The following is a 25,825-nucleotide window of genomic DNA, read 5'->3' as shown; positions in this document are numbered from 1 at the left end:
TAATGATGTGACACAAGAAAATTAAGGGCAGAGTGTATGTAGGAGTGTCCCTCTTGAGACTGAGCTCTCTGGAATTTTATCTGTGCTTGTGCAGGTTTTGGGGTGGGAGCAGTGCTGGATACTAACTGTCAGTAGTTAGATCTATCACCTCATTAATTAACAACATGATACTCTACCAGCATGTGGAACAGGCTCTCTGATTGGGATTAAAAAGTGCAATTGGACTTCACTGAGAATACTATGCATGTCAGATGGGAGGGGATGCCTGATTTCACAGTGTAGGAAATAGCAATAATAATGTCAAATGTGAAATAATATGTGGCCATACAATTGTTTCCTTCTGTTAGTCTCCATAGGGATGTTTATAGAATCTGGATTCTGGTCCTGAGTGCCTGGATTTCAAGGAGGAGCCCATGCAATCCTTGGACTCTGAGAGGCTGGCTAGATGTCACTGTTGAACAACAGTGCCCATTTGACCAGTTAGTGCTTATGATATGTATTGCAATGGCAGGACTGGGCTTTGCTATTGAATATCTGAGCTGATACCATGGGGCACTGAGTCACTGTCCTCCCCTGTGCTGCTACTGCAAATAAATTCACCAGCTTCCATCTTAATAGCTTGCTTTAGAGCCAGTGCCACACTTCACACTCTATTCTGGACCCTCTCCAACAAATTAATGTTTTTTACTGAGGAAGGTGAGTAAAAATGATGAGAGTATCCTTAACTAAGGAGCCATAAAATTCTGATAGAGCAGTAATGTTCCCAGTGAGCCTGAAGGAAATCCGATCAATAGTTATGAGGCTGAGGCTCAATTTATGGCCTGAATTCATCAAGCATAGTCATTCTCCATTTTTGTACAGGATGCTTTTGTGGTTCCTGCTGAGCAGAGGAGTATAAAGTCAGCACAAGCTCTTTCTCAACAATTCCCCAGGCTTTGTCATTTAAGATAGCTGACTCTACAGAGATGGTGATCAGGGTCCTATGATCTATTTGGAGGCAATTTTTCATCATATAGGACAGGCTGTACCAACTGTTTGTGTTCTGAGAGTCTCAGGCTTGGAATGGTTTCACAAAGAGTAAAAAATAAAGTTATTTTGAATCTCTTTGACACTGCAGTTATTAATCTGCCTGCAAACCACTCCACAGTCAGGAATGGTTCAGTAGCCTGTTCTCCAAAAATCCTTTTACTGCTTTTTGTAGACCCCTTGCAATAGAATTTTCTAGATGGAGGCTGGACTAATTCTACATTTCTAAGCTGCCTCTGTGGAAGAAGTTTTCCCATCTGATTCCAGCACAGGTGTGATCTCCTTAAGTTTTGAAATTGGCTTTTAAGGACAAAGGCAGACAATGAAATTTCATCCAAGGGTTTTATTAAAACCTCCATATAAAAAGTCAGACCTTTCCAAAGTCTGAAGTAAATGCAAACCTTATGTAGCCATCTCCCACCAGTGGCATAAGCATGGAATAGACAGAAGCTTTTCAAATGAAATGGAAAAACCTTGGTTTAAGCCATCTCCTGTATCTACTTGTCATTCCTGCATACACAGGTTAGCAGTGAAGTGACAGCAGTATTTTGTAAATATACACTAAGGTCCTAAGTGGAGAGGGCTCTAAATTAACACTTGACCAAAAATATTTTGTGATACTCGTTTGAATATAATTTCTTAAGGGTGCTTTTAAATCCCCAACTCTTACACCATGCACAGATCCATAGACTAAGTACCTGGACCTGCAGATGATCTTCATTGTACAGATTCATTCTTGCTTTGGCTATCTGCCAGTGGGTTTTATGTGAAATACTCCCTGGTATAGCCTCTGCATTTAAAGGATGCCTATAAATATCTGCACTGGCTGATGGGACAAAAAGAGAAAGAGTTGTACTTTTTTAGAGAAATGTAAGATGTGCAGAGAGCTGAAATGCCCGTGGTGACTCTTCTGACGGCTCAGGGCGGGCTCTGGGAAGACAGGGCTGCTGGTGCTTTCCCAGCCCTCTCCCTGCAGCAGGATTTTCCCCTCCTGCCAGCAGCTACAGGAGACAGGAGGGGCTCAGGAAAGCCGGGCTGTTATCTGAGCCAACAGCGACACCCAGAGCTCCAGCAGCACAGTCAATCCCTTCTTACATCTGCAGCCCCGTGTCCATGTCGCCTGGAAAATATCCCAAGGTTTAGCCCTTTTTGCCTTCCTGAATGACTACGCTTATTGCGAAGGAAGAGATATTTTGCTGTAGTAATTTTATCAATAGCAATCGTGTATACTGTGCTGAGAGTAAATTAGATCAGCCACAGGCACATCTATATTCCAACGCCTGCATTCACACAAAGTGGATTACACTCTTTCATCTCTATCAAAACAGTTAAGATAATGTTATTTATTTGCAGCTAAGGTTGAGGCAGACAACTTATAAAACCTCCCATTCCTGCTTCCTCACTACTGCAAGAAGTCTAACTGAGACCACACTGAAATTATTTTGGTAAGCTTTTGTTGAACAAATGCACAAACAGACCCGAACAGTACATGCAAGGACTACGTCAAGTTCAACATAATAGGTGCAGGTCCTGTAACAGTGAACATTGAGTCAGAATTTTATTAAAATTACCCTAAACAACCCCTTGAAGACATATACTGAGCAGACAGCAGTAAAATAATTAGAGAAGAGAGAGCTAGGCATTAATGTCTCTAGAAAAACATTTCAACAGAAGCAAGGAAACACCTTAGAATTGATCAGCACACGGGGTGTGCTGAGGACAACCCAAATTACACAGGACAATTACAAAGTACAAGTGTATTTCCCACTCCCAGAATGCAAAAGCCCTGTCACCAGGGTACAGCCTGCACAGCTGCTGAGGTAGTTTCTCGCCTCAGGCTTGCTTCAGATCCAAAGGGAATAGTGGTTCCTCTCTGCAGGGCAGGAGGCAGGTCGAGTGAAAAAGCACCAAAGCTTAGCAAATGTTGTAGACTAATGATTGTAATTTGACCACCAAGCAGAGAAGTTGGTGGAGGGGAAGGGCACAAATGGAGTCCAAAGTTTGTATGTTCCGGCTGAGCTGAGCTTAATTGAGAAGAAAACAAACAAATTAAGTCTGGGTTACACCAATATAAAGCATAAAGGTGCAAAACTATGTGAAACAGAGCATGAAAAGTTACCAGTGCAGCAAGCACAGAATTAAGTAGTCCAGGAAGCACAATGATCGGGCTTGGCAGTGCCGGAGAGCACTTTTGGTCACTCCTGGACAGCACCATGGGTTTTCTTTGAAAAAACAACCATGAGCATCCTTCTCTAGCTGAAACAGACCATTAAGCAGTACTCCAAAACCAGGACTAAAGTGCCTGAAGATGTATCCAAAATATGAAGCATCCATGATTCATTCAATTCTTCTGAAAATGCATGTTGTAGTCCATTTGCACTTTAATAAATCTGCTGGTTGCTTTGTCTCTGTGTTCTGAAGGATTTATACTGAAACAGTTACCATTCTGCATGTCTTTTCAAGGAAAGATGAAGCCATCTTCTTTTTATTCCTGCTATGGCACAGTTGGAAATGGGATATTTGCCAGGAACTCACATAGTCAATGTGAGACAGTTGCTATAGGCTGCAGCTCTATACCACTGGTTTTCCTTTGCACTTTTTTTTCCTTCAGAATTTGGCAAGAAAGGTTATCTAAAAACCAGTCTACATCTTGATAATCTTCAGGCCACCGCAAATACTGACTCCTTTGTAAGAAGTTTCGAATTGGTTTGTGTTTCTTCAGTTGATACTGAGAAAGTGACCCAACCACTACCATAATGAGGACATCCTTCAGATCACAGAAGTACCTGCTCTGGGCAAAATTAAAGGCTTCCACACACCACCCATCTTTGAGAAAATGCCTGGTCACAATGCAAATTGTTTTCCTGCTGCTCCAAATGGCATCACGAATATTGTTGATATGTTCTTCCCCAGGCAAGAAATCTCTTTCCTCAAAACACAAGGTAAATCTGTTTTTATCAAAATACTGTGAATCCAGGTGCTTTAGCAAAGAATTCTGGACCCATTCAAAGTCATTTTTGCTGTAGCACAGATATGCATCATATTTGTATTCACTTTTATCTGCTGCTCGTGGTTGGTTGTCTATCAGTCTTTTTGTGGTGGTTTTATACCAGATGAAACAAATCCCCCGGCAGCGAGTAAAAATGACAACTGCCGCCAGAAACACGAGAAGAATGACCAAAAAGAAGATGAATAGTGAGAATCTGAGTGTCTGCTGGAGTTCATCTTCATCACAGCCATCGTATATCATATGTGACAGGGGTACCCCTTCAAAGGCAGGGGGGTACACACAGTACCTGTCAGACTGGGAGCCAGCCAGGGTTACATTGGTTTCATTCAGCCACACTAGCAGGCTCTTTAAAGCACAATCACAAACATAATTATTATGTGTTATGTCCAGAATACTCAAAGTCATAAAGACTTCAGGCTCAGGGGAAAACAGCTGGTTTCCTGATAAGTTTAGGTTTGTTAGGCTTTGTGGGAAAAGCCCAGGAGAGAGATGAGACAACAGGTTGGAAGCCAGGTTAAGTATTTTAAGAGATGTTAGACCTCTAAAAATCTCCTGTGGAAGAGCACTAAGGTAGTTGTTATTCAGATGTAGAACCTGAAGTTTGGGCAATGCCCCAAACACATCCAAACATAAATCTCTCTCCCACACCAACTGTAACATATTTTCACCTAGATCCATATATACTAACTGATTGTTTTCTATAACATTAGCACTATTCTCACAGTAAGAGAACCGGTTCTGTTTTAAGAAGATATATTGCAGATCTGGAATTTGGAAAAGAACATACAGGTCACCTAGGTTTGCCAACCAATTTCTTTCTAATTCGAGGTGTGTTGCAGTTATTGCTACGTCGTCTACAGACATTAGCTTATTGTCACCTAAAAAGGCAGAGGTCAGACGTGGAAAGGAAGGGAGTCTTTTAATGGCATTGTCTCGGAGATCAATTATTTTCAGATTTACTAAATTCCTGAATGAATTGCCACCAATCATCCCAATATGATTTTGCTGTAAATCAATATACATTACACTGTGTAGACCCTCAAAAGTATAATCGTACAACTCACCCAAAAGATTACTTGAGAGATTGAGAATTTTTAGGTTGTCCAAGCCAAAAAATGCTTGCCTTTGGATTTGATTTATCTTGTTTTTGAAAAGGTTCAGTGATTCCAGATTGCCAAGACTTTGAAAGACTAAAGAACTGAGAGAAAAAATGTAACCCTGTGAAATATCAAAGAACCTAAGATTGCTTCTTCCTAGTCCTGCAAAAGTAGAATCATCTGGATTTTTTAAGTTATTAAAGCCAAATCCTGAACCCATTATAGTAGTGCTAAATATTAAAGAACTTATTTGAGTCCCTTCAATGGTTGTGCAGAAATACTGGACACTCTCTGTACTCCAGCCATTGTCACTAAGGTCTAGTGAGCTAAATGTAATATTTTTGAAAGGATTGGGGCACTTGGGCCAGGCCACATCTTCTGTCTTGTACAGATGATTAGAACCGAGGTTAAAAAATAAAAAGTGTTTTCCTTGGAAGCTGGTAAGATTGGTTTGACAAAAGTTGGATATCTTGTTGAGTTTCAGGTTCACACTTTTCAAGGCTGTTAGGTTATAAAATAAGGGATGGGGATGAAGTTTCGTGATTTCATTCATTGAAAGATCCAATTCTTCCAATGACCTCAAATCTTGAAAGTAACATTCTTCCATGATGGAATCTCCAAGGTAGTTGTGAAACAGACGGAGGACAGTCAGGTTTGGCAAGCCCACAAAAGCATCAAGATCCAGTTGAAGAATCTTATTGCCTCCCAAGTCTAAGATATGAAGGTTTGGCAGGTTCCTGAACGCTCCTTTTCCTATGGTAACAGGATGGACTAACTGGGTTCCGATTTCCAACAGCCACAAGTGCTCCAGCACTGGAAACGAAGTCACTCGTCTGATATAGTTATAAGTCAGGAAAAGCTTCACTGTATCCTTTGGCACAGGTGGAACATCTGTGAGGCCACAGAAAAAATATATGGAGACCTGGGCTTCTGAGTAGCACCTTCTAGATGCACACACACCACTAGCTAGCGACAGCCCAATGACAAGGAGGACCTGATGGCACAACATCATGAACCTATGTGAAAAAAAGTGACAACAGTGAGAATTAGTTCTGCAGTTGGCTGTCTTTGCCAGCCAACTGTGAGTTTCAGAGCACATTTCTAACAGCTGTAGAACAGAGGACTAATGTCACCCTTTTAAAAATGACTTGTGAATTGGGATTTATCCTTTCTCTGAAGTCTAACAGGCATCACCTGATAGCCGTTTGGTCAGAACATGCATCCCAAAAAGATGTAAGGACCTCCTACGACCTAAAAGGTAACTCTCCTTTATGTTCCTTAAAACCCCACCAGGTAAGAGTAAAAATTTTAGCCTAGCTATTTAATCTGCACCATGGAACTGGTAGTGCTGGTGTATTAGCTTAACTCCTTAATTAGTTTTTCCAAAAAGGCTAAAACAATTTGGATTGTCCAAGTGAAGTGCAGCCATGCAGTCATCTCTACAGAGCAGGCAAATGCTGCTCTTTCCCTGAGTGCTCTCCTTGTCACCTGTTTGGAATTCAGATTGTTATCACACAGAGGTGCCTAAAAGCCATGAGTTCTTAAGAAGGGGAACCTCTTTTGGGGCTCCTCGAGCCTCAGATTAACTTGACAATGTGAAAGTGTTTTGGAAATGGCTGTAAAATAGTTTAGAAAGTATAGGCAGGAGCAAGACTAACAGTGATGGAACAAAACAAAACAAAAGAAAAGCAGTAGCCTAAAAATGTGCTTCAAGATTTCATGTTTTATGAAAAACTACATTTCCCAAACTGTAAATTCCTAAATTATACAAAAAGGTGCATAGCACAATTTATGCAGCTTACCAATGAATCCATTTATTCCCACTCTCTATTTTTCTTGCATTATGCCCTCTGTCTGCCTGTCACCCTTTTTATCTGAGACAAAAACCTCTTCAGAGCAAGGAAGGTCTTTTTTTATTGAACATCGTAAAGAACAGAGCAAATTATTGGCCCTAAAGTGGTTGTTTGTGTAGTGTAGTTTTAAAAAAACTCCTGACCTTCTAACTAAGATTGCAACCATCTGCCTCTGCTTTTAGCCAAGCATTTATTGAAATGAAATGATGACTCAGTGGGTGATTTTTTGTGTCCTCCAGCATAATCTGCTTAAAGAATTCTTGTAGAAACAAACCCCCATCTTATGTCTGCAAAGTAGATCTCCTTCAGAGAGAAAAACAGTGGGGCTTTGAACGATTACTGTTCTGATTTGAGCACGCCTCCCTCTTTAAAGGACAAATACAAAACTCCATCCAGAATACTGCACTATTAAATTAAATTAAAATTATGCTTATTGCTGCCATACATTCCTGGGAAATCAGAAAGTATGGCAGTAGAAGCCACTACGACATTCCCACCGCAAAAAACAAAGGAAAGATCCAACCAATTTTTAGAGACTATCTGCTCCATAGAAAGTACAAGGATACTACAGTACAACCCAGTCCCATAACTGACATGATCACACTGTATCAAACATTTTTGGTGATGTTCTCCAAGTCACCTGATTATATTAAAACCTTCACTTGTAGCAGCTTTGACTGCTGGAATGAGGCTGTGAATTTTCACCCTAGAGGCTCAAACACTAAGTGGGAAACCCACATAGCTCACAACTTAAAATAGTTATCTTGTCATTTTTAAGACAATCTCATGTGCTTGAGACAAGCTGTGATCCTTGAAAGTAAAAGAGATTAGGGATATATGATAAGAGTTGATGTCTGAAGTCCTGGCATTCAAACTTCATTCATGTTTTGTCTCACTAAGGAATTTAGAATGTGCCTCAAAGGAAATCAAATTGCAGGCAGTGAGCATCAAAATTCTCTTTTATTGAGCATAGTAAAGAACAGAGCAATTTATTAGCCCTAAAGGGGTTGTCTGTGTACTGCACTTTGAAATAACCATGAAAAAAATTTAACTTCTTCTATGGGGAATAATTCCAAGTACTAAAAAATAATTGTGCCTACTAACCTCTTTTTTTGACTTAGCGTGCACTTTTAAAGGGGACTTTACAGGCAGTAAACTATATAATGTTTGTTGTGACTACAAAATATTGTAGGTTATTAAAAAAAGACACAGCTAAACATACAGCAGATCATTCAAGATCTTGTTTACTTTTTTACTTTTCTCTTTACTTGAACCATGAAAACAAGAAAACACCAAGTTACCCTTTAAATATTTGATAACTATTATATTGCTTCTTCTTGACACCTTGATATAAGGTGTTTAGCACAAATAGTTTTAAATTACATTTATCTTTCAGACATTTACATTTTCATCTCAGATTAGATGGATGCTTTTAAAGTTTGGACAGAATCACAGCATCATCAAAAGTAGTGACAAAGAGAAAATACTTTAAAAGTCAATATTTAACAGATAAGTGTACAATAGACAGCTAGAAAAAGCTCAGAATGTTTAGAGAGCAAGAATTAGAAAATTTTGGTTTTAAATTCTAAAATGTAGTTTTATTTTTATTATGAGAATACAAGAAAATGGGGAAATATTTTTAGATATCTTTTCTTTTACATTGACCTGCTTTTCCACATTTTTGTGAGCTAAAAAACCATCTAACAATCTTTTAGCAGGTGCTACACTCCAACTTTGCTCTGGTTTAGTGTCAAGCAAGATTTCACTTGTAAACTCTTTGCTCTCTTTCTGTCTAAGTTATTACCTTCTTCCCTGAATCCATGAGCAGCAGAGGGATGCTGGCAGTAAGAAATGCCTCTTACTGCTCTCATGAAGACAACAAAAATTTGTAATTTATCAGAATCCCATCATGTAGCAGTTTATGCAACCCTTCACCACTGTACATTAGCATGTACAACCTTTTGGGAAGAATATTCTTCCCCCAAAATGAGGATCACCCCATTCAATTACCTGTCTGTGCAGGGACATGGAGATGAAGGGATGTGTAAATGCTCAATTCATAGAATCATAGAGTCACAGAACCTTTAAGGTTGGAAAAGACCACCAAGATCACAGAGTCCAACATTTGACCAAACACCACCATGCCAACTAAATCGTAGCAATAATTGCCAGGTCCATTTGTTTCTTGAACACTTCCAGGGATGGTGACTCCACCACCTCCCTGGGCTGCCTCTTCCAATGTTTAAACACCCTTTCAGTGAAAAAATTCTTACTGATGTCCAACCTGAACCTCCCTGGTGGAGCTTGAGTCTATATCCTCTTGTCCTGACAATTATTGAAAATTTTCATCATTGAAAACTGGAGCACTGAAGTTCAGAGAACCAGAGTCCGGCATGTGAGATTTTGTTTCCTTCTACTGTACTGATGTCAGAAAGGGTAAGTAGTAAAGGGAAGGGGAAAAGTGGGAAGGCTTTTGGAACTGATCTTCCCTATTGTACTCAGTGTTTTAAAACCTGATTTTGCTAACCTGGTTTCAAACCCCACAGCAAAGGAGGATGGGAATTGGCAGTACCTGAGAGTGGATGCGGTAGCAGTGCCTGTCTATCTCAGCACCGCTGTGTTGGCCTGAGGACACCCGGAGGAACTGTCAGTAAGCAGGGCCTGGAGTAAAGCTGAAAAGGAGGGCTCACACTGTCTCTTTGTGTTATTCATGGCAGAGCAGCAACTCTCTTATGGAAATTTAGAAAGCACTGGTTGTGCCTCTTTCCACACGCCCAACAAAAATGTGCTGGAAAAGTTGCTGTGCAATTGCTGTCTAAACCCCATGAAAATTCACCTGAATAGACAAAGATGTCTCAATCTCCTTCTTCAGATCTTGGGTGCCTTCCAGCCATCCAAAGGAGTCTCCCTTGTGCAGTCTTCTCTTTATATTCCCAGGTCACAATTCTGTAGGGAAATGAGAATCATTCCTACTTCTTGGAGAAAGTGCAGAACAAAATATCATTGTCTGATGCCCTAGTATCATTCATATTTTCCTCACTTGTGGCAAAAATTATGATTATCTTTACCAGAGGCTGGTGATATTCACTGACTGTGAAGGACTATTTGTATTTGGTGGTTGGTAAAATTTCTCAGGAAAAAAACCCACAAAGACCTTCAAAGAGCATCCTTTTTCTTTTAATCTAACAGAAAGCCTACTGACAATGAGTTTGTAATATTTATTTAGGTCATAAAAATATCTTGAAAGATATATTGCAAAGCAGGAAGCCTTTGTTCTTAGACTGGTCAGATAAAGGCCAACTGCTATTGTGAAAATTTGTGTGGCTGCAGTTATCTGATTAAATAAAATCTACTTACTGAAACAAAAATAAAGCTCCAAGCTTTTGACTGGGCTTTAGGCCATCACAATATATGCATTTGTGCTCATAAAAAGCTGTGCAGTGTAAACACACTTTTTATCATGGGGCCCCTCTAGTCAATTAAGATCTAAAATAGAAACTATTTCATTCATCAGATGATGGATGAATGTGCCCCATCCCACCCCCTCACTTTCTCCCTTAAGTTGCCAGGATGCTTAAGTCAAACATAGCATATTTCCTATTAAAATCAGGAAGCATCTTACAAGGTAATTGAGCACTGTGACAGCTCCTATCATTGATGGAGAAAAGCATAAGGCAGTAAGGCAGTTAATGACCTGGCAGAGCAGAAGGACCATAAAAGCCAGTACTGGTTTGGGTGTAATGATCTACTTCCTGTTAGTATTTATTTGTTTGTTTTGATCTCCCATCAGATTATATGATGAGATGCAAACACACAAAGACAGACATTCCACTAATTATAGTGTAACAGTTCTTTACAGGAGAGCAGTCCCCAGAAGGATAGGAAAATAAACTTGAAAATGGAGACTAAAACATGCTCTGGGCTATTCTGTGGAGGACAGGAATAAATTGGATATGCAGAGAGAGAGTCCTAGCCCCAGACCTCAGCTTTTGGTCCTAGCTCAGCTGTTTTTAGCCTCTAGCACAGTTTTGAGTGTGTCTCTGGTGAGCAGGGCCAGCCTGCTCGTTTCCCTGCCCAGCAGCCAGCTGGGTTGTTTGTCCCAGAATGGTCCCAGCACTGGGCACTGGTCCATGAGCCAGCCCCAGGCAGCTCAGCTCTGCCCTGTGTGTCACAGGACAGTATGAAGGCAGAAAGAGCCTCAGCTGGGCCTCAAAGAGGACCAGCAACCAGTCTTCCAGCTCCTAAGGAAACAGGGCTTTAGTGAGGACAGCGAAGATTCATTTGGATGTTTGGAGTTTTTTTGCTTGGTGGGTTTTTTTTGTTTTTCCAAAGTTTTTGCTACTGTTGTCTGCCAGCAGTGACACTCATTCTAGGCTGTGCAAACCACCTGTGGGCAGTCACAGTCACCACTCAGGTGACTGTGATTCTTACCTCACATCTCACGCCCATGTTTTCCTCATTCTTTGAAAGATGTCATGTGAGAACTGCCTGGCTACACCAGAAGCCACCCTGGGGCAAAAAAGTCTCCTTCTTGTTAGTGTACCTTCTCTCTTTGCTGTAACTTTGTTTTTCAGAAACTGGATTTAGTCCAGGGATACAATGTTCTTTTTTTGTGCTTGGAGGACAATTAGAAGCAGCCAAGATTTAAGCTCTCACCTGGAAAAGATCAAAGTGATAATAGAAAAGGAGTCTTATGAATGACAGTCAAGTTTTTAAGTTACAGGAAGCCAGCTTTCAGCCAATCCTTCAGGAAGCAGTGAATTCTTGACAAAGTGGAGAAGCAGCATTCAGACTGTAACTCCTGGGGTCACAAGCAGAGCTCTGTACAGTTCTGTACAGCTCACCTTTTTATAAAGCTCATCAGTGCTGTCATGTCTGTGAAACAGCTGTGAGGCATAAAACAGTGGTAATGGTTTGGAAGCCTGAAGTCAGCAAAGATGAGTAACAGTGATCAGCCAGAGGGGGAATGGCATGGTTACCACTCCTGCACTTCTGGGACCAAATCTGGGCACATTTTTTATTAGAGAACTATTTAAAAAGTATGAAAACTGATTCCTGAATATATGGAGCCAAATGGAACAAATTATAAAAGAGATGTTTGCTTTTGCAAGTATTTTTTTTGCACATGCATTTTAAAAAAGCAATCAAAAGACAACAAGCTGCAAATGTCCAGTGACAAAAGGACCATAAATATAATATAAAGAGAGATAAAATCTGCCCAGCTTTTAGGTGAAATTAGAAACCTGCTCCAGACTTTCCTGGAATCGAGATGTTTCAATTTATTTTAAATAGGATTTAGATTGAGTTTGCTCTCGGTGGTGGAGGAGAAAAATGTGAAAATTTCACTCACTACTACAGCTGACAAAATTCTGTACTGTTGAACCTGTGATGCAATGAAGACCTACTAAGTGAAGAAGGTAGAAAAGGAGCTGGTAGCCTTCCTGAAACCATTCCTGTGGGAGGTTCTTGGTGAGGGAGCTGTTCCATCAATTCCCAGCATGGCAGGAGCATCCTAGGGCTCACCTGCAGATATCCCAGATCAATTGCTTATCCACTGATTATCCTTACACAAGATAGTCCCAACCCAACCAGGAAGAACAGCCTTGTGTCACACAGGCTGAGCAGGTGAAGGGTGTGTAGAGTGCAAGCAGGAGACTGAATGACACCATGCAGTGCATCTAGAAGAACATGCACCTGATTTCTAAATCCATAAAGACCTGCAGTCAGGCACCAAGGGACTGCCAAAACAGAAATCTCCATGCAGGTTATATTTTAAATTCTCTCCCTACTCAGCTCTTTCCAGAGAGAAAGCCAGCTATGTCTTTATTTAGCATATTAATCTGTCAAGTAAAACAGCTACAGTCAGCATTCTCTTCACAATGCAACACCAAGCCCTTTTCTCACACTCATACCCACTAAATGTGGAAGCATTGGTTATTTTGGAGAGGAGGCACTCTCCGCTTTCATTATAGCTCTTCCAACTGAGTGAATAATGTTCAAGATTCTCTAAATCAAAGATGTGTTTCAGCCTAATGAGGGGTTGGGGGATTCTTTGTATGGGGCCAAGGGAGGGAAGGGAGAAGATCTGCTCTGGGCTGCTTCCATGTTCTCACTGTGCATGTGTTCAACCCAGAAACCGTCCTTAGAGAACACTGTGGGTGTCCTTCTAGCCCTGTCCTCTAGTTCCTGTCTTTCACCACCTTACTCAGCTTCCGAAAGTTCTTGCATAATGGCACAGTGTCACAAGGAAGCTGGAGACGGCCAAAATTAGCCTGTTGCCAATTAAGAGGAAGACATTCTCATTCATTCTCAGGCAGAGATCTGATGAACTGAACTCTCCCATGATGACCTGGGTGAATGCTCCCAGCTGTAAGTCATGGAATTAAAGAAATACAGCAACAGCTCACTGCTCCATTTTACAATGCTGCTGTGCTTTATGCTAGGTCGGAGCTAGAAGCCTGCCTACCTGACAACACCTCTGCCATGTGCTAGCCAGGTTAGATGCTGGCCAGTCAGCCCTGCCAGACTGGGGCACTGCTGGGTGTCTGCAAAAGCAAAACATTTCGTGCTCAAGTTCTCAAGTACTAAAGTCCAGGGTGGAACTTCTGAAATCCCACAAACTGGACTCTTCAAAGGCCAGGTGCACATGCAGCCCTGTCTTATTAAGCCCCACCTCCAACACCTTCCTGCCTCCTAGGGACTTTGTACCCCACAGATCTATTTTTTCTCCATAAAAGAAAAAAAAAAAAAAAAAAAAGAAAAAAGAAAAAAAAAAAAAAAAGAAAAAAAAAGGTGTAGTAATCCTTGTCCGCCTCGGGGCGAGAAAGCGAATGAGTGCTAAGTTACATAGTGCTCTGAAAAATGCGAAGTGAAACTCTGCTGCCAAAGATTCTTCTAGGGGTGGAAAACCTTATTTCTTGGCGGCTTAAAGGGACAGTGGAAAGAGGGGCGGTCGAGGGTGGGAAGAAAGGGTAAAGACTGACCCTTGGAGTGCCGTGGGCTGTGACGGACCCGTGTAGGGCTGTCGTTCTCTCCCGCAGCCCGGTCCCGTGTCCCGGCGTCACCGCCAGCGCTCCGGGGCGGAGCGGCCTCGCACGGAAACCCAGCCGGGAAGAGCCGCCTTGTTCCCTGCCTTGTTCCCCGTTCCCAGCGTTGTTCCCGCATACACACCGGGCGGCTGGAGCGGGAGAGCGTCCTCCACCTGCCGGGAATGGCTGGGGCGCGGGTCCGGCGGGGGAGCGCCGCCCCGGGGAGAGCGGCAAGGAGCGGTGCGCTGAGCTGCTCACTCACGCAGGGCGAGAGGCACCAAAGCGCAGAGCCAGGGAGCGGGGGTGCCGCAGGGGTAAGGACTAGAGGAAAGCGGTGATTATGTGGATATGGAACGGGAAAAAATATTTTTAAAGGCAGAATCATCAGGGAAGAAGCACTGGAAGGTAAATTCCCCAGCAGAATGGAAATCCTCCCTGGCTTTCCAGGATCGGCTGCTGGATACCGAACTCTAGGCCCCAATAAAAGAAGGAAGTGAAGTGTTGGAGCAGCTCCAGAAGAGGGTCACAAAGATTCTTAGAGGGCTGAAGCATCTCTCCTGTGCAGACAGGCTGAGACAGCTGGAGTTGTTCAGCCTGGAGAAGAGAAGGCCCCAGGGAGACCTCAGAGCACCTTCCAGTACTTAAAGGGTGCCCATAAGAGGGCGGGAGAAGGACTTTTTACAAAGGATGTAGCGATAGGACAAGGGTTAATGGCTTTAAACTGACAGAATTTAGATTAGGTTTGGATTAGATGTTGGGAAGAAATTCTTCACTGTGAGGGTGGTGAGGCTCTGGACCAGGTTTCCCAGAGAAGCTGTTGATGCCCCTTCAAGGCCATCCACAGGGCTTTAAACAACCTGGGGATAGGGCTTTAAACAACCTGGTCTTGTGGAAGGTGTCCCTGCCCATAGCAGGGGGGTTGAAACTGGATGATCTTTACAGTCCCTTGCAACCCAAACCATTCTATGATTCCGTCGGAGAGGGTCAGGCCAGGGAAAACCAGACTGAGAGGTGCAGCCAGAGACAGGAGGCAGCTTTTATGGGCTTTGCTGCATTTTAATCCATAGGAATGATCAGACTGACTCATCTCAAAGAAACATGAACATTTCTGTTTGCTAGCTGCTTGGTGCTTGAGCTATTTCTTCTGCTCTTTTTTCAGGTGGAAAGAGCCAGCACATCTCTGTCTCTTACCTCCAGTACAGCTGACTCTTCTGATCTGCACTTAATCTGACCCAAGATAACTGTAAGCAGGTGATCCTCCACTCATATTATTATCCTGTTTCTAATGGCCATTACATTCCATTTCCTACATTACCTTATACTAAGTGGAATACTTAGGCTTCCTAAAGAAGTTAGGACTGAATGATAGATCTGTAACTGAAGTGATTTATTTGCCTGTTACTGTAATTCTTAGAGAGCAATCCAGGCATGAAAAGGGGACATAAAAGAGAGGATAGGGTAACTTTTATTCTTAAAAATTATAGTAATTTAGGTTTTCATGTTACATTTAGATAAAATTTCTGGAAATTGATGCTATTTGAAAAAGTGACCATCTCTGAGCTAACTCTTGAGCTCACTTTTGCATGGCCATATCCACAGGAGAGAGCTGGGGATTCAGTAACATTGTATGGGAGACATGGATAAAGCACTGGATCTACACCTTGTTAACCAAAGCATCACCTAATCTGGACAGCTGGAAATGCAGCACTGAGGGCCATGTTTTAAGATTATTAAATAAAATGAGTCTCAACTCTCTTGGGGTTGTGTAAGTTTCATCCTGTTTTGGAATAAAGTGCCTAAGGCTGCTTTTGCTTACAAGTCACACCAAGTTGTGGACCCTTCTCCTATGCAGATTGCTCCTTCTGGAGCCCTCCTCTTTGTGAACTCTGCTTCTGTTCCTGATGTCCCCTGGTCTCCCACCAGACAATGAGAATATCTAGACAGGAAATTCTTACTCTTTTCTGCTTAATCTGTTCTGCTTTCTATGGAATCAACTGGGCCAGAGATGACACCCAAGTAGCTACTTTCATACTGATCTGTGTTATGTACCTTTAATTACTAATATTCATGTCACTCCTGTATTAAATACTTATAAGTGATTGCTTACCATAAAGCCTAAGCCTCCAGGGACTTTGCAACTACAAAAGGCATGCAAAGGGGAGCACTTCATGTAATTTCATTACATTGATTACAATCACTTAACTCAGAATTTGCTTTTATTTCTTTAAACTGAATTTCATTTCATTGTAAGTTCATCCCAGTCTGTTTGTTTCACTTTGTTCTCTGACTTGGAGATTGTATTTCCTTTCATATAAGGAAATTCTTCATTTCATGAAAGGAAATGAAATCTTGCTATTTCAATCCATTTGGCAACATTTGGTCCATTTTCCTGCACTTGAAATCTTGAAATGAGAGAAGAAAGTATAACAAACACTCGGAAAAGGAGATAGAATTAAATAAAATGCAATTGAAAAAAAAAAAAAAAAGAAAGAAAATTTGAAAACAGAGTGACTAAAACCAAATGGATTGCAGTGAAATGAGGTGCAGTGAAAAGAACCAAAATTTGGCAGAATTATACTTACTGAATTCCCAAAATCAAATCAAACAAAAAGACAAGAGATGAAATTAATGAAATAAAATGCTTAAAGAAAAGGAAAATTTTGCAACAAAGTGAAAACAATAAAAGCCAATAGGATTATATGAGCAACAGGCAGTGGCCCAAAGTGTGCCATTGCCTTCTAAAATAGTGAATATGGTAGAACTTCCCCCAGCTCAAAGCTGCCAATACCTAAATTTCTGGCTGCCACTGAAGCACCAAACACCACGTCTGAGCTGACCCTGAGACACTGGGGGAATGAGGTTTTTTCCCATGGAAAATGACCACTGTTTGCATCCAGTCACACTGGCAGACGGTGGGGTGCTGCCTCCAAAACTCACAAATGACACAGCATGCCTCCCAGAACAAAGCTGCCACCAACTAGGACTCTGGCTGCCCTTGGAGCCCCAAATGCCATCTCTGAGCTGACTCTGAAACACTGGGGGCTGAGTATTGTTTTCCTTTGAAAAGGGACCTGTTCTCGTCCAGGCATTGGAAATCCAGGGAGATGGACCGAACCTTGCCAAATTAATCCTCATTTAATTCTCAAATATTCATTTCCTCTCATTAAATGAATAATTTCTCTCAATTAAATGTAATAAAAACTTGAATTCAGAAAAGAAAGTGCAACAAACTCTGTTCAAAGGAGATATGATATTACAAAATGCAGTTGAAAGAAAGAAAAATAAAATTTGTAAATGGAATGACTACAATCTAATGTATTGGGATGAAATGACCTGCAGTGAAAATGACGAAAACTGTTCAAAATTATACTTTATGTAATTCCAAAATCACAGAACGAGATCAAATGAAGAGACAGGAGAAAAAATTTATGAAAATAAATTCTTAAAAAAAAATTAGAAAATTGTAAATCAAAGTGAAAACAATAAAATGGAATAGGATGATATCAAATGTAGGTAAGTGGACCAAACCTTGCCAAATTTATCCTGACTGAACTCACAAGATTTTGTTTCCTTTCGTGAAATGAAATTTTGAAATCAGAGAAGAAAGTGTGACACTCTGGAATGATGATATGATAAAATAAAATGCAATTGAAATATAAAAAAATTATATTTCAATAAGATTTCAATTTAATTCAATATAATCAAAATAATCCATGATGGTGACTATGTCATTGTTTTCCTGCTGTACCATGGCTTCCAGCTGCTCCTGTTGGTTGCCCATGCTGCATGCACTAATGCACTTCATCTGGGCTCATGATTTCACCCCTGACTCTGGCTTACCCTCCTTGTGCTGTGCTTGTTTCTGGAGAGCCTTGCATCCCCTTCCCCCTTCAAACCTAGTTTAAAGTCCTCTCAGTCAGCCTCCACATGGGCTAGAATCCTTTTGCCCTTGTTAGTTAGATGGAGCCCAGCTGGCTGCAGCAGGCCAGGTGTCATAAATGTTGCCCCATGATCAAAGAACTCAAAGTTCTGCCCAAGGCAACAGCCCTTAATCCTCTTGTTGATCATGTGGGGTCTCATGTTCCTTTCATCATTTGTCCATGCTACTGAAGGGACTGAACAGAACACTACCTGTGCTCCTGCCCCATCAACCAATTAACCCAGAGCCTTGAAGACCCTTTTAATTGCCCCAGTTCTCTTTTCAATCTTATCACTGCCAGCCCGGAGTATCAGCAGTGGATGATAATCAGAGGGCTGAATCAGCTTAGGGAGTCTCCTGATATCCCACAGCCAGGCCCCAGGGAGGCAGCAGACCTCCCTGTGGGATGGGTTTGGTCAACATACAGGGCCCTTTGTTCCCCTCAGAAGGGAGTCACCCACTATGACTGCTCTTTTCTTTTTAATGCTAGAGGTGCTGATCCATCTGACCAAGTGCAATTGGGAGGCTCTTGGGGCAGGTTATTTTCTTTGATGGCACCTGGCTGACCCTCTGGATCCAGGGCCTCATACCTACTCTGAAGTGGCACCTATGTAGGTGATGGGGGTCAGAGGAATTTTTATTAACTCCCCAAGTAGGGACTCATTTCCCCTCCCTTTCATCTACTAGGTCTCCTCCTTCTGCCTGGTGGTAAGAGGCGTGGGAGTCCTCTGACTCCTGGGGGGCTTCTTTCAGGAATGAAAGGGTGAAACTCTACCAGTCTATTTCCCTTTAACTTTCCCTAATACTCCTAGGTCTTTCTACTTTCTCCTTAAGCTTGGCCACCAGACAGAGGCAATCATTCACCGGCTTGCACCACATGTGGGCATCTTTTGCATTGTCCCCTGGTACTATTGACAGCCTCAAACACTCCTTACAGCTGGGGGTCTGGACAGACACATCCTTCTTGAGGGGCGCTGTTCGGGTTGGTACATTTTTACTAGCCATAGCTTTAAATCATTTGGAGACCATTGCTGAAAAAAAAAAAAAACAACAACAAAAACCGCACAAAAACAAACAAGTAAACAAAATCCCAACACAAAATAAAAACCTTGCAACCAGGAGGATGACTGCCACCTTGCCTGTGAACACCACTGTGCCATGCCCTTGTTTGCCCACTCCCAGCTGCTGCCCTCCCTAGAGCCTTCTTTAAAGCTCCTCCCATGGCCAGAGTGGCCAACACGAGGGAAAGAGGACCACCTGGTCAGGTCCCTTCTGAAAGCACCTCAGATGACATGGATTGGAATGAAAGAGCTGCAGAGAAAAGGATAGGGCCTTGTAATAATTGTACTCATTGAAATCTTGAAATCAGGGAATGAAGTAGGTTGAAGAGACAGGAGCAGTAATTGATGAAATTGTGTTACTGCACCTCTCTGGTTGCCTGGGATATATTATACTTCCATTAAATCAGGTGACAGATCTGGCACTGAAACAGTCCTATGGCCACAGAAAATGGGACCTCAAAGACAAGTAATTCTGCTAAATTTGGAATAATAAAAAAAACCACAGGGAACTGAAGAAAGCCAAATATAGGAAAAGTCCTATACAATTCTTTCACGACACATGGGATATTAGAGAAGTATCTGGAAGCAAATTGTTTTGTGCAAATTTACGGTGTGAGGAAACGGTTGTGATACTTATGCTCAATAATATGACTTATTTTCTTTTTGGCCCTGCTTCTCCCTTTTATAATTGAATAGAGGACACTGGATACTTTAAGTTCTGAATATTTTCAGGATTACCCTTAGCTGTAAATAATAGGAAAATATAGTAAGCCTGTAGTAAATCTTTTTTCTACTGAGTCTACCACCACAGCACCTCTTTTTATGTGGTGACAGTAGGAAGCAGCATCATGATTTAACCATGCTTGCCCCGAGTTCACAGGCAACAAACATCTGTCTGATGTAGATACTTCACTTATAATCCTGTTGTTGCAGGTGGGAAGCACCTCAGGTTTTGTAGATCCTGTCAGTTTAAGCCTCCAATTGTTTGCACATATATCTAAAAGGCTGAGATATTTTATACTGACATTACTAAAACAAGATCTGAAATGCTGTGATGGTTCAGGTACCAGCTAAGCCAGTTTCCATTTGTGACAACTTTAGAAGTGGCTGAAGCAGCAGGTAAGCAGGACTGTTATCCTTTCATGGCCATAGTTTTTGAGAACCTTTTTGTTTAATACATAATGTACATTTCAGCATGGGAGCAATGTATTCACTGCTGCTTGTTGTACAGTCACCTGCTGCTTACAAATGGTCATGAATTTACACAAGTGTTCCCTTGCAGAAGTTCTTACTAAGTTATGGTTGAAAATCCAACCTGGAACTTTTCTGGGGTTGGTGCACTGGCTGATTTGTCACTGAACAAGGCTTGCACACCATTATTATGACTGAAGTCTTGCTTCTGGATTAAATCCTTTTGATCCAGTTATTAAACACCTCCAGGCTTTACGTGCATAAATCACAGGACTGTATAATAAAGATGCCAAAATATGCAACTACTGTGGCTGTTCTCTCTCTCAGAGAGAAAAGGAGCAGCCAAGATTTTTGTTAATGCAGCTGTATTTTCTGTAGCAGTGTGCTGATACCTTCCAGTGCCTTCTAGCACACAGGAAGAAATGCAATTCCAAATGATGCAGATAAGCATGTCCTGCATGTTATATTTTGATGACAAAAGGTACACCTACACAGCCCTCTCATGCTGTTCTGTCACTTGAAAGAAAACAAAACAAAAGCTGTCTTCCTGCCAAGGTGTCTCTGTTAAGCACAGACATGTTTCTTGCTCCTCCCTTGTCTTATGCAAGTCACATACACACAGTGAGCTAGACACCTAGCAGGCACTAAAAGGGATTAGGATGGAGGGGGTAAAGATTTCCTTTCCTATATGCACAGGAAAAAACCAGAAATTAAGAACAATTGCTTACAGGATTTTACTGTCTCCTAGATTTATGCAGCTTCTTGAAATTAAGCACTGAGAGACGTAATTTTAAGCACGTTACTAATTTCAAGAAAATACCATATATGAAGGTTCATTTATAAAAGATCAGTAAATGCTTTAACAGGTTTTATAGTTATTTGTCTCACATTTTGATAAAGACTGGAACAGGTTCATAGGCCATTTATTGCCAGGGCTTATCACCAGCTATGATGTCTTCTACTGATGTGCTTATAACATTTCCAGTGTATCCCACCCCATTTTAAACATGTTAATAAAATACATGAATAGCATGCAATCTTTATAAGCCCCCTTAAAATGCAGCTAGGATACAGTCTTTATTGAAATAAGACCCAAACAGGTACTCTCTCTTGTATTTAATGGAGTGGATTTAATACAGAAAAAAAAAAAAAAAAAGTGCTTCCAGCCAAAACCAGCCCCTTGTGTGTGCTGGTTGTGCAAATGACATTTGCCAGTTGTAAATGTACTCAGCCTCTGAAATTCTAATAGCCACAGAAGGTTATCTATGGCGAATGACTAATACCTTCTAAATTAAGGCCTGTAATTGCACTCCAGTGATTAATACATTAAATTACCCATTTCTTACATGTAGGACACTTACAAATGTGTATCTTATTGTACCTCTGAGCTCACCTATAATGTACAATAGGCAGGTGAAATACATGAGCATTTCCCCCAGGCTCCTTCTACACCAGACTTCCACCCACACAAGATCAACGCTGTAATAAGGTCATTATTTCTGGAGATGCACATTCTCAGATCTTGCATAGGTAATGACATTAAGTTCCTTTACCTTATGAGTCCCAGTTAAAATTATCATAATAAATGCCAAGAACAATTTGATTTTTTTCCATACGGATTTCACAACTAACATTGGAAAAATTTGTGATCTCTTTAATAAACCTCTAACTTAAAAAAAAAAAAAAAAAAAAAGACGGGGGGAAAAGGCAGTATTTTGGAGTATTTTGGGAATAATTAAAATCTTCTAGAAAGATTTTTATCAAAGCAGCAGTGAACTCAACAGTTTGTCCACATAATGGAGAGAATAAGAAAAGATAAAACCCTACATGTACAAACTTAATTATTCTCTCTTTATGTATATGGAAGAATCCAAAATGAACTCCTGCAAATTATTTTTTCCTGGGCTAGGTAGCATTGATTTTGATCTCAATCTCCTTCTGTGAGCTTTTTTGCTTAGTGAGACTAAAGACTTTGGAGAGGCAGGTTTTTGCACTTATCTGCCTTCAGAGCCTTGGCTACCACTGATTTCAGTTACAAATATGACTGTGTTAATTTGAGCAAAGAAGAGGAAAGTTCAGTAAAGGCTGGACTAACTGAGCAAAGCTTGATCAATTGAATAAAGTGCTCTATCCATCTCAACATAAGGATAATTCAATATATTAAATTTTAGCTTGAAAATGATGATACCTTCATTTTAGCACACACTGAAACCAAAGTTTCTCTGTTGAAATTAACATGGTCAGATCTTGGCAAAAAGAAACCCTCTGTGTTTACCCTGCTTTAGATTCTTGAACCCAAGGAAAAATATGCAAAAGGATAGTGATGGAGGAACTGGTTCAGCTTGCTCTGCTTCTCTCCCAGATCTGGGTAGGTTGTAGGAGAAAAATATACTCTCACATTTTATTATGGATAAAATATAGCCCTGGATTGTCTGACCTCCAGAGCTGTACAAGATAAATCCCTCTTTTGGATCCTGCTGTTAGGCCAGCCAGACACAGCAGCAGCAGCAGCAGCAGCAACAGCAGCAGCATCAGGTGCCCCACGAGGCCACTCGGAGTAGAAGGAGACCTTTGTTCGGGCAACATCCACCAGCCAGCTGTTCTCTGCATCCTGAAAAAAAAAGGCTGACTGGAGCTGAAATCTGGTTTTACTATAACCTAAATACCTTTCAAACGCTGGGGCTGTAGCAAAATGACCTGTGACAGCTTTTGTGTTATTCAGTTGTCTGTCATCGGGATGTGAGAGTACATGTGAAGCACTTGTGCAAGCTCAGGTTCTGCCATGGAATCATGGGATTGAGGAAGACAGGAGAGAGCCTCAAGACATGAGTTTCTGCTGTGTTAACAGAAAGAGGAGACGAAGGTAAAACAAAGTCCTCTGGTAACCCCAGAAGAAATGTCCCATGAAACTGAAAACTGTACATGCTGACAATATGCCAGGGCTGTGCAGGCAGCTGGGATTTAAAAGGCAGCACCTCCACAACAGCCTTGTATCCTCGTGACTCCTGTGGCATTTGAGACGTGTGTCAGTTAACAACAGCATACTCAGCCAGGATGGCTGGCTTGGTCCATGCTGGCCACTTCTCCAAGAGTAAAAATGACACATGAATTGTGACACGTCATGTTGTGCCACTCAAAAACACAGTGGATGAGGAGAGCGTAAAACCAGAACATCACTTCTTACACTCCCAGAATATTATTATTTTAAGGATCTCGAGAGTGGTTTAGTAGCAGAGCATGTGACATCCTAGAGAAAAAGTCCTTTTTTTTTTACATGGAAAGATTCCTGCAGGCATTAAAAGAATAACCTGAAGTCTCAATACTAGATCACATTTTTACCAAGAAGCAGGTAGAAGTAATCTTCTGTTCAAGAGGGAGGACTGCTGGGTGACCACATGAACTCCCAAGCTGGGTGGCAGCCTCCCTGCTCCTGCTGCCTCTTCCTCCTTTGTCCAGGGCAGGACAGAGTGGTGCAGAGGTCTGCAGGTGTGTGCAGGACACACCCAGCAGAGAGCTGTGACAGAGGCTGTGCTTCCCAGTAGCCACTGTAGCCCTCTCTGGAGAGATGCCAGTCCACTCCAGCTCCTGCCCCACAGCAGGGAATCACACTGATGGGGTGAATACAGAATAGAAAAATGCAGCAATTGTTCTGCAGTTCCTTCCACCTCGCCCAGTGCTTGGTTTAGCCAAACTCCACTAAGTGGTGCTTTGCACTCCTGATCTTACACCGACAGCATCTGCCAGCCAGGAGTAACTGGAGAAAGTGCTTGGAGAGGGATGTCACTTCTGGCTTCATCCACACCTGAAAGTCCAACCTTTCAGGCATGAAATGTGTTTCACTTTTTTTTATGGCCTCTTCCTGTATTTTTTCTGCCTGTTTTGAAGTGACAGCAGTTTCTGCTCATTTTATGCTATCAGCACAAGCCCTAAAACACTGCTCTTATCTACACCTGTTCCTGCCATGGAATGTCACTGCCTAAAGAAAAGACAGATGCAGCAGATGTCAAGAAGAAGCTTCTCTGACTCACTGCCTGTGAAGCAACCATCACCTCACAAATCATATTTGCCTGAAAAGATCATGCTTGCCATTTTCAGTAACCCCACCCATTGCTGATATTGTTTTCTTTGTAGATTTGAGAGAATTTGGTGCCTGGTCACCTTTGCTCCTGGCTTTTGTGGCCAATGCACCAGTACTAATGGAGCTGAAATAGCCTTCAGCAGTGAACAGCTGTTGTTTTTAAGAGAGCAGAACCAATTCTCTATGACCATGCCAAGGGGTAAAGCAGTTGCTCAAGTGGAACATTTGCCAGTTATCACAAATTTGTGCTTTTGAGGGATTCTTGTATTTCCTACCTTCTTCAATTTATATTGAAACAGTTGTGTTTGGCACCTGCACATGTGAGTCCATCTACATTTGGAATTTAAAATGTATCACACAACCTGTTTGGCAGCATTTTCCCTGTAAGCTTTCAGCATATACTTATGACTCTTCACAATCATTCTTCATTTCTTTTGCTGTAGCTCTGCTAATCAAAGCCTCAGCTCACTTTCCTTTTAAGGTCCAAACTCTCTTCGCTCTGTAAAAGAGAAAAATACTCATCAAATGTCAAAGGTCTTTGAACTGTTGTATTGGTGTAATCCTGATGATTACATAGGACTCTTTCTGACCAGCAGCCTGGGATTTGTGCCTTTCTTACTCAGTAAACAAATCCTTTCCACAGAGCTTAAATATGTAATTGCAGGGCAGAGGCTGTTGCTTCCTAGGAAAAGCACTTATGAACACATCTTGCACTAAGTGTCGAGATTTCAGTGTAATCATGGACTAATATTTCTCTGATTTACAGGCTGGATTTCTTTCCAGGGTCCAAATTATGAATATAAGATCTGGCTTCCCTATTTGTGAACTTCATGTTCAAGTGCATGACTAATCTGAAGAGAAAAATTAATGCATGGGGATAACATAACAAGGAGGCTACTCCTAAGCTTGATTTATTTATTTATTTTTAAAAACTATTTGTTTAGTTTTCAATGGTATTCACTTTGGAGCTGATGGGAGTTGAAAATATTTACTGCCTCACAGAGCCAGACCTGACAGACATCCTGATACAAAGATTTGATAGTGCTGAAGAACGCTGAGGCAAAAACCTAAGAGGATTTGCAACCATTTCTAATTGGGCTAGCCTTGACCGGTGCCATGTCCATCTTTGGAGTCACCAGGAAACTGGGTCTGCTAAACATGGAAGAAGCTTCAAGCAAGTTCTCACAGAAGCCACTCCTGTAGTCCCACCAGCTACCAAAACCAGGCAATGCTAAACCAATACAATTTCACTGCACATAATTTCATTTAATTCCATTCCATTTAATTGTTTTCAATTTTTTTCAGAATTTTATATTTTATCAATTAAATTTAATTTCATTGAATTATATTTCCTTCCCTTTCTATCCATTGCGCTTCATTTGTTGATTTCTCATTTCATTTCCTTTAGTGAAATGAAAATTCTTCATTTCATGCAAGGAAATGAAATATCAAGATTTCAATGAGTATCATTTCAGTAAGGTTTGGTTCATCTTACTGCACTTCATTCCATTCCATTGCATTGTTTTCACGTAATTTCACAATTTTTCTTTTTTTTTTTTGCA

At 41.3% G+C, this 25,825-nt stretch overlaps 1 protein-coding gene and 1 long non-coding RNA gene across 2 annotated transcripts; one reads left to right on the top strand and one right to left on the bottom strand.

The window, feature by feature from the left end:
- Positions 1-2,259: 2,259 nt before the first annotated feature.
- On the bottom strand, positions 2,260-14,446 carry TLR5 (toll like receptor 5). Its single transcript, XM_053973384.1, has 2 exons — positions 14,431-14,446; positions 2,260-6,150 (listed from the first exon to the last, which is right to left on the bottom strand). The coding sequence occupies exon 2, from the start codon at positions 6,143-6,145 to the stop codon at positions 3,566-3,568; it is 2,580 nt and encodes an 859-aa protein (XP_053829359.1). The 5' UTR covers positions 6,146-6,150; positions 14,431-14,446; the 3' UTR covers positions 2,260-3,565.
- LOC128804990 (uncharacterized) lies at positions 13,957-15,769 on the top strand. The gene is made up of 3 exons (XR_008436236.1): positions 13,957-14,328; positions 15,174-15,265; positions 15,614-15,769. It is a non-coding gene; the product is annotated as an uncharacterized LOC128804990 (long non-coding RNA).
- Positions 15,770-25,825: the final 10,056 nt, after the last annotated feature.

This window comes from Vidua macroura, chromosome 3, assembly GCF_024509145.1.
Source record: "Vidua macroura isolate BioBank_ID:100142 chromosome 3, ASM2450914v1, whole genome shotgun sequence".
In the NCBI taxonomy this organism is placed as follows: Eukaryota; Metazoa; Chordata; class Aves; order Passeriformes; family Viduidae; genus Vidua; species Vidua macroura.
The sequence above is the reverse complement of the archived record's forward strand: the minus strand, read 5'-3'. Positions and strand labels throughout refer to the sequence as shown.

Excerpts from the sequence above, each read along its gene's own strand:
- TLR5 (XM_053973384.1), bottom strand. The coding sequence starts at position 6,145 with ATGATGTTGTGCCATCAGGTCCTCCTTGTCATTGGGCTGTCGCTAGCT.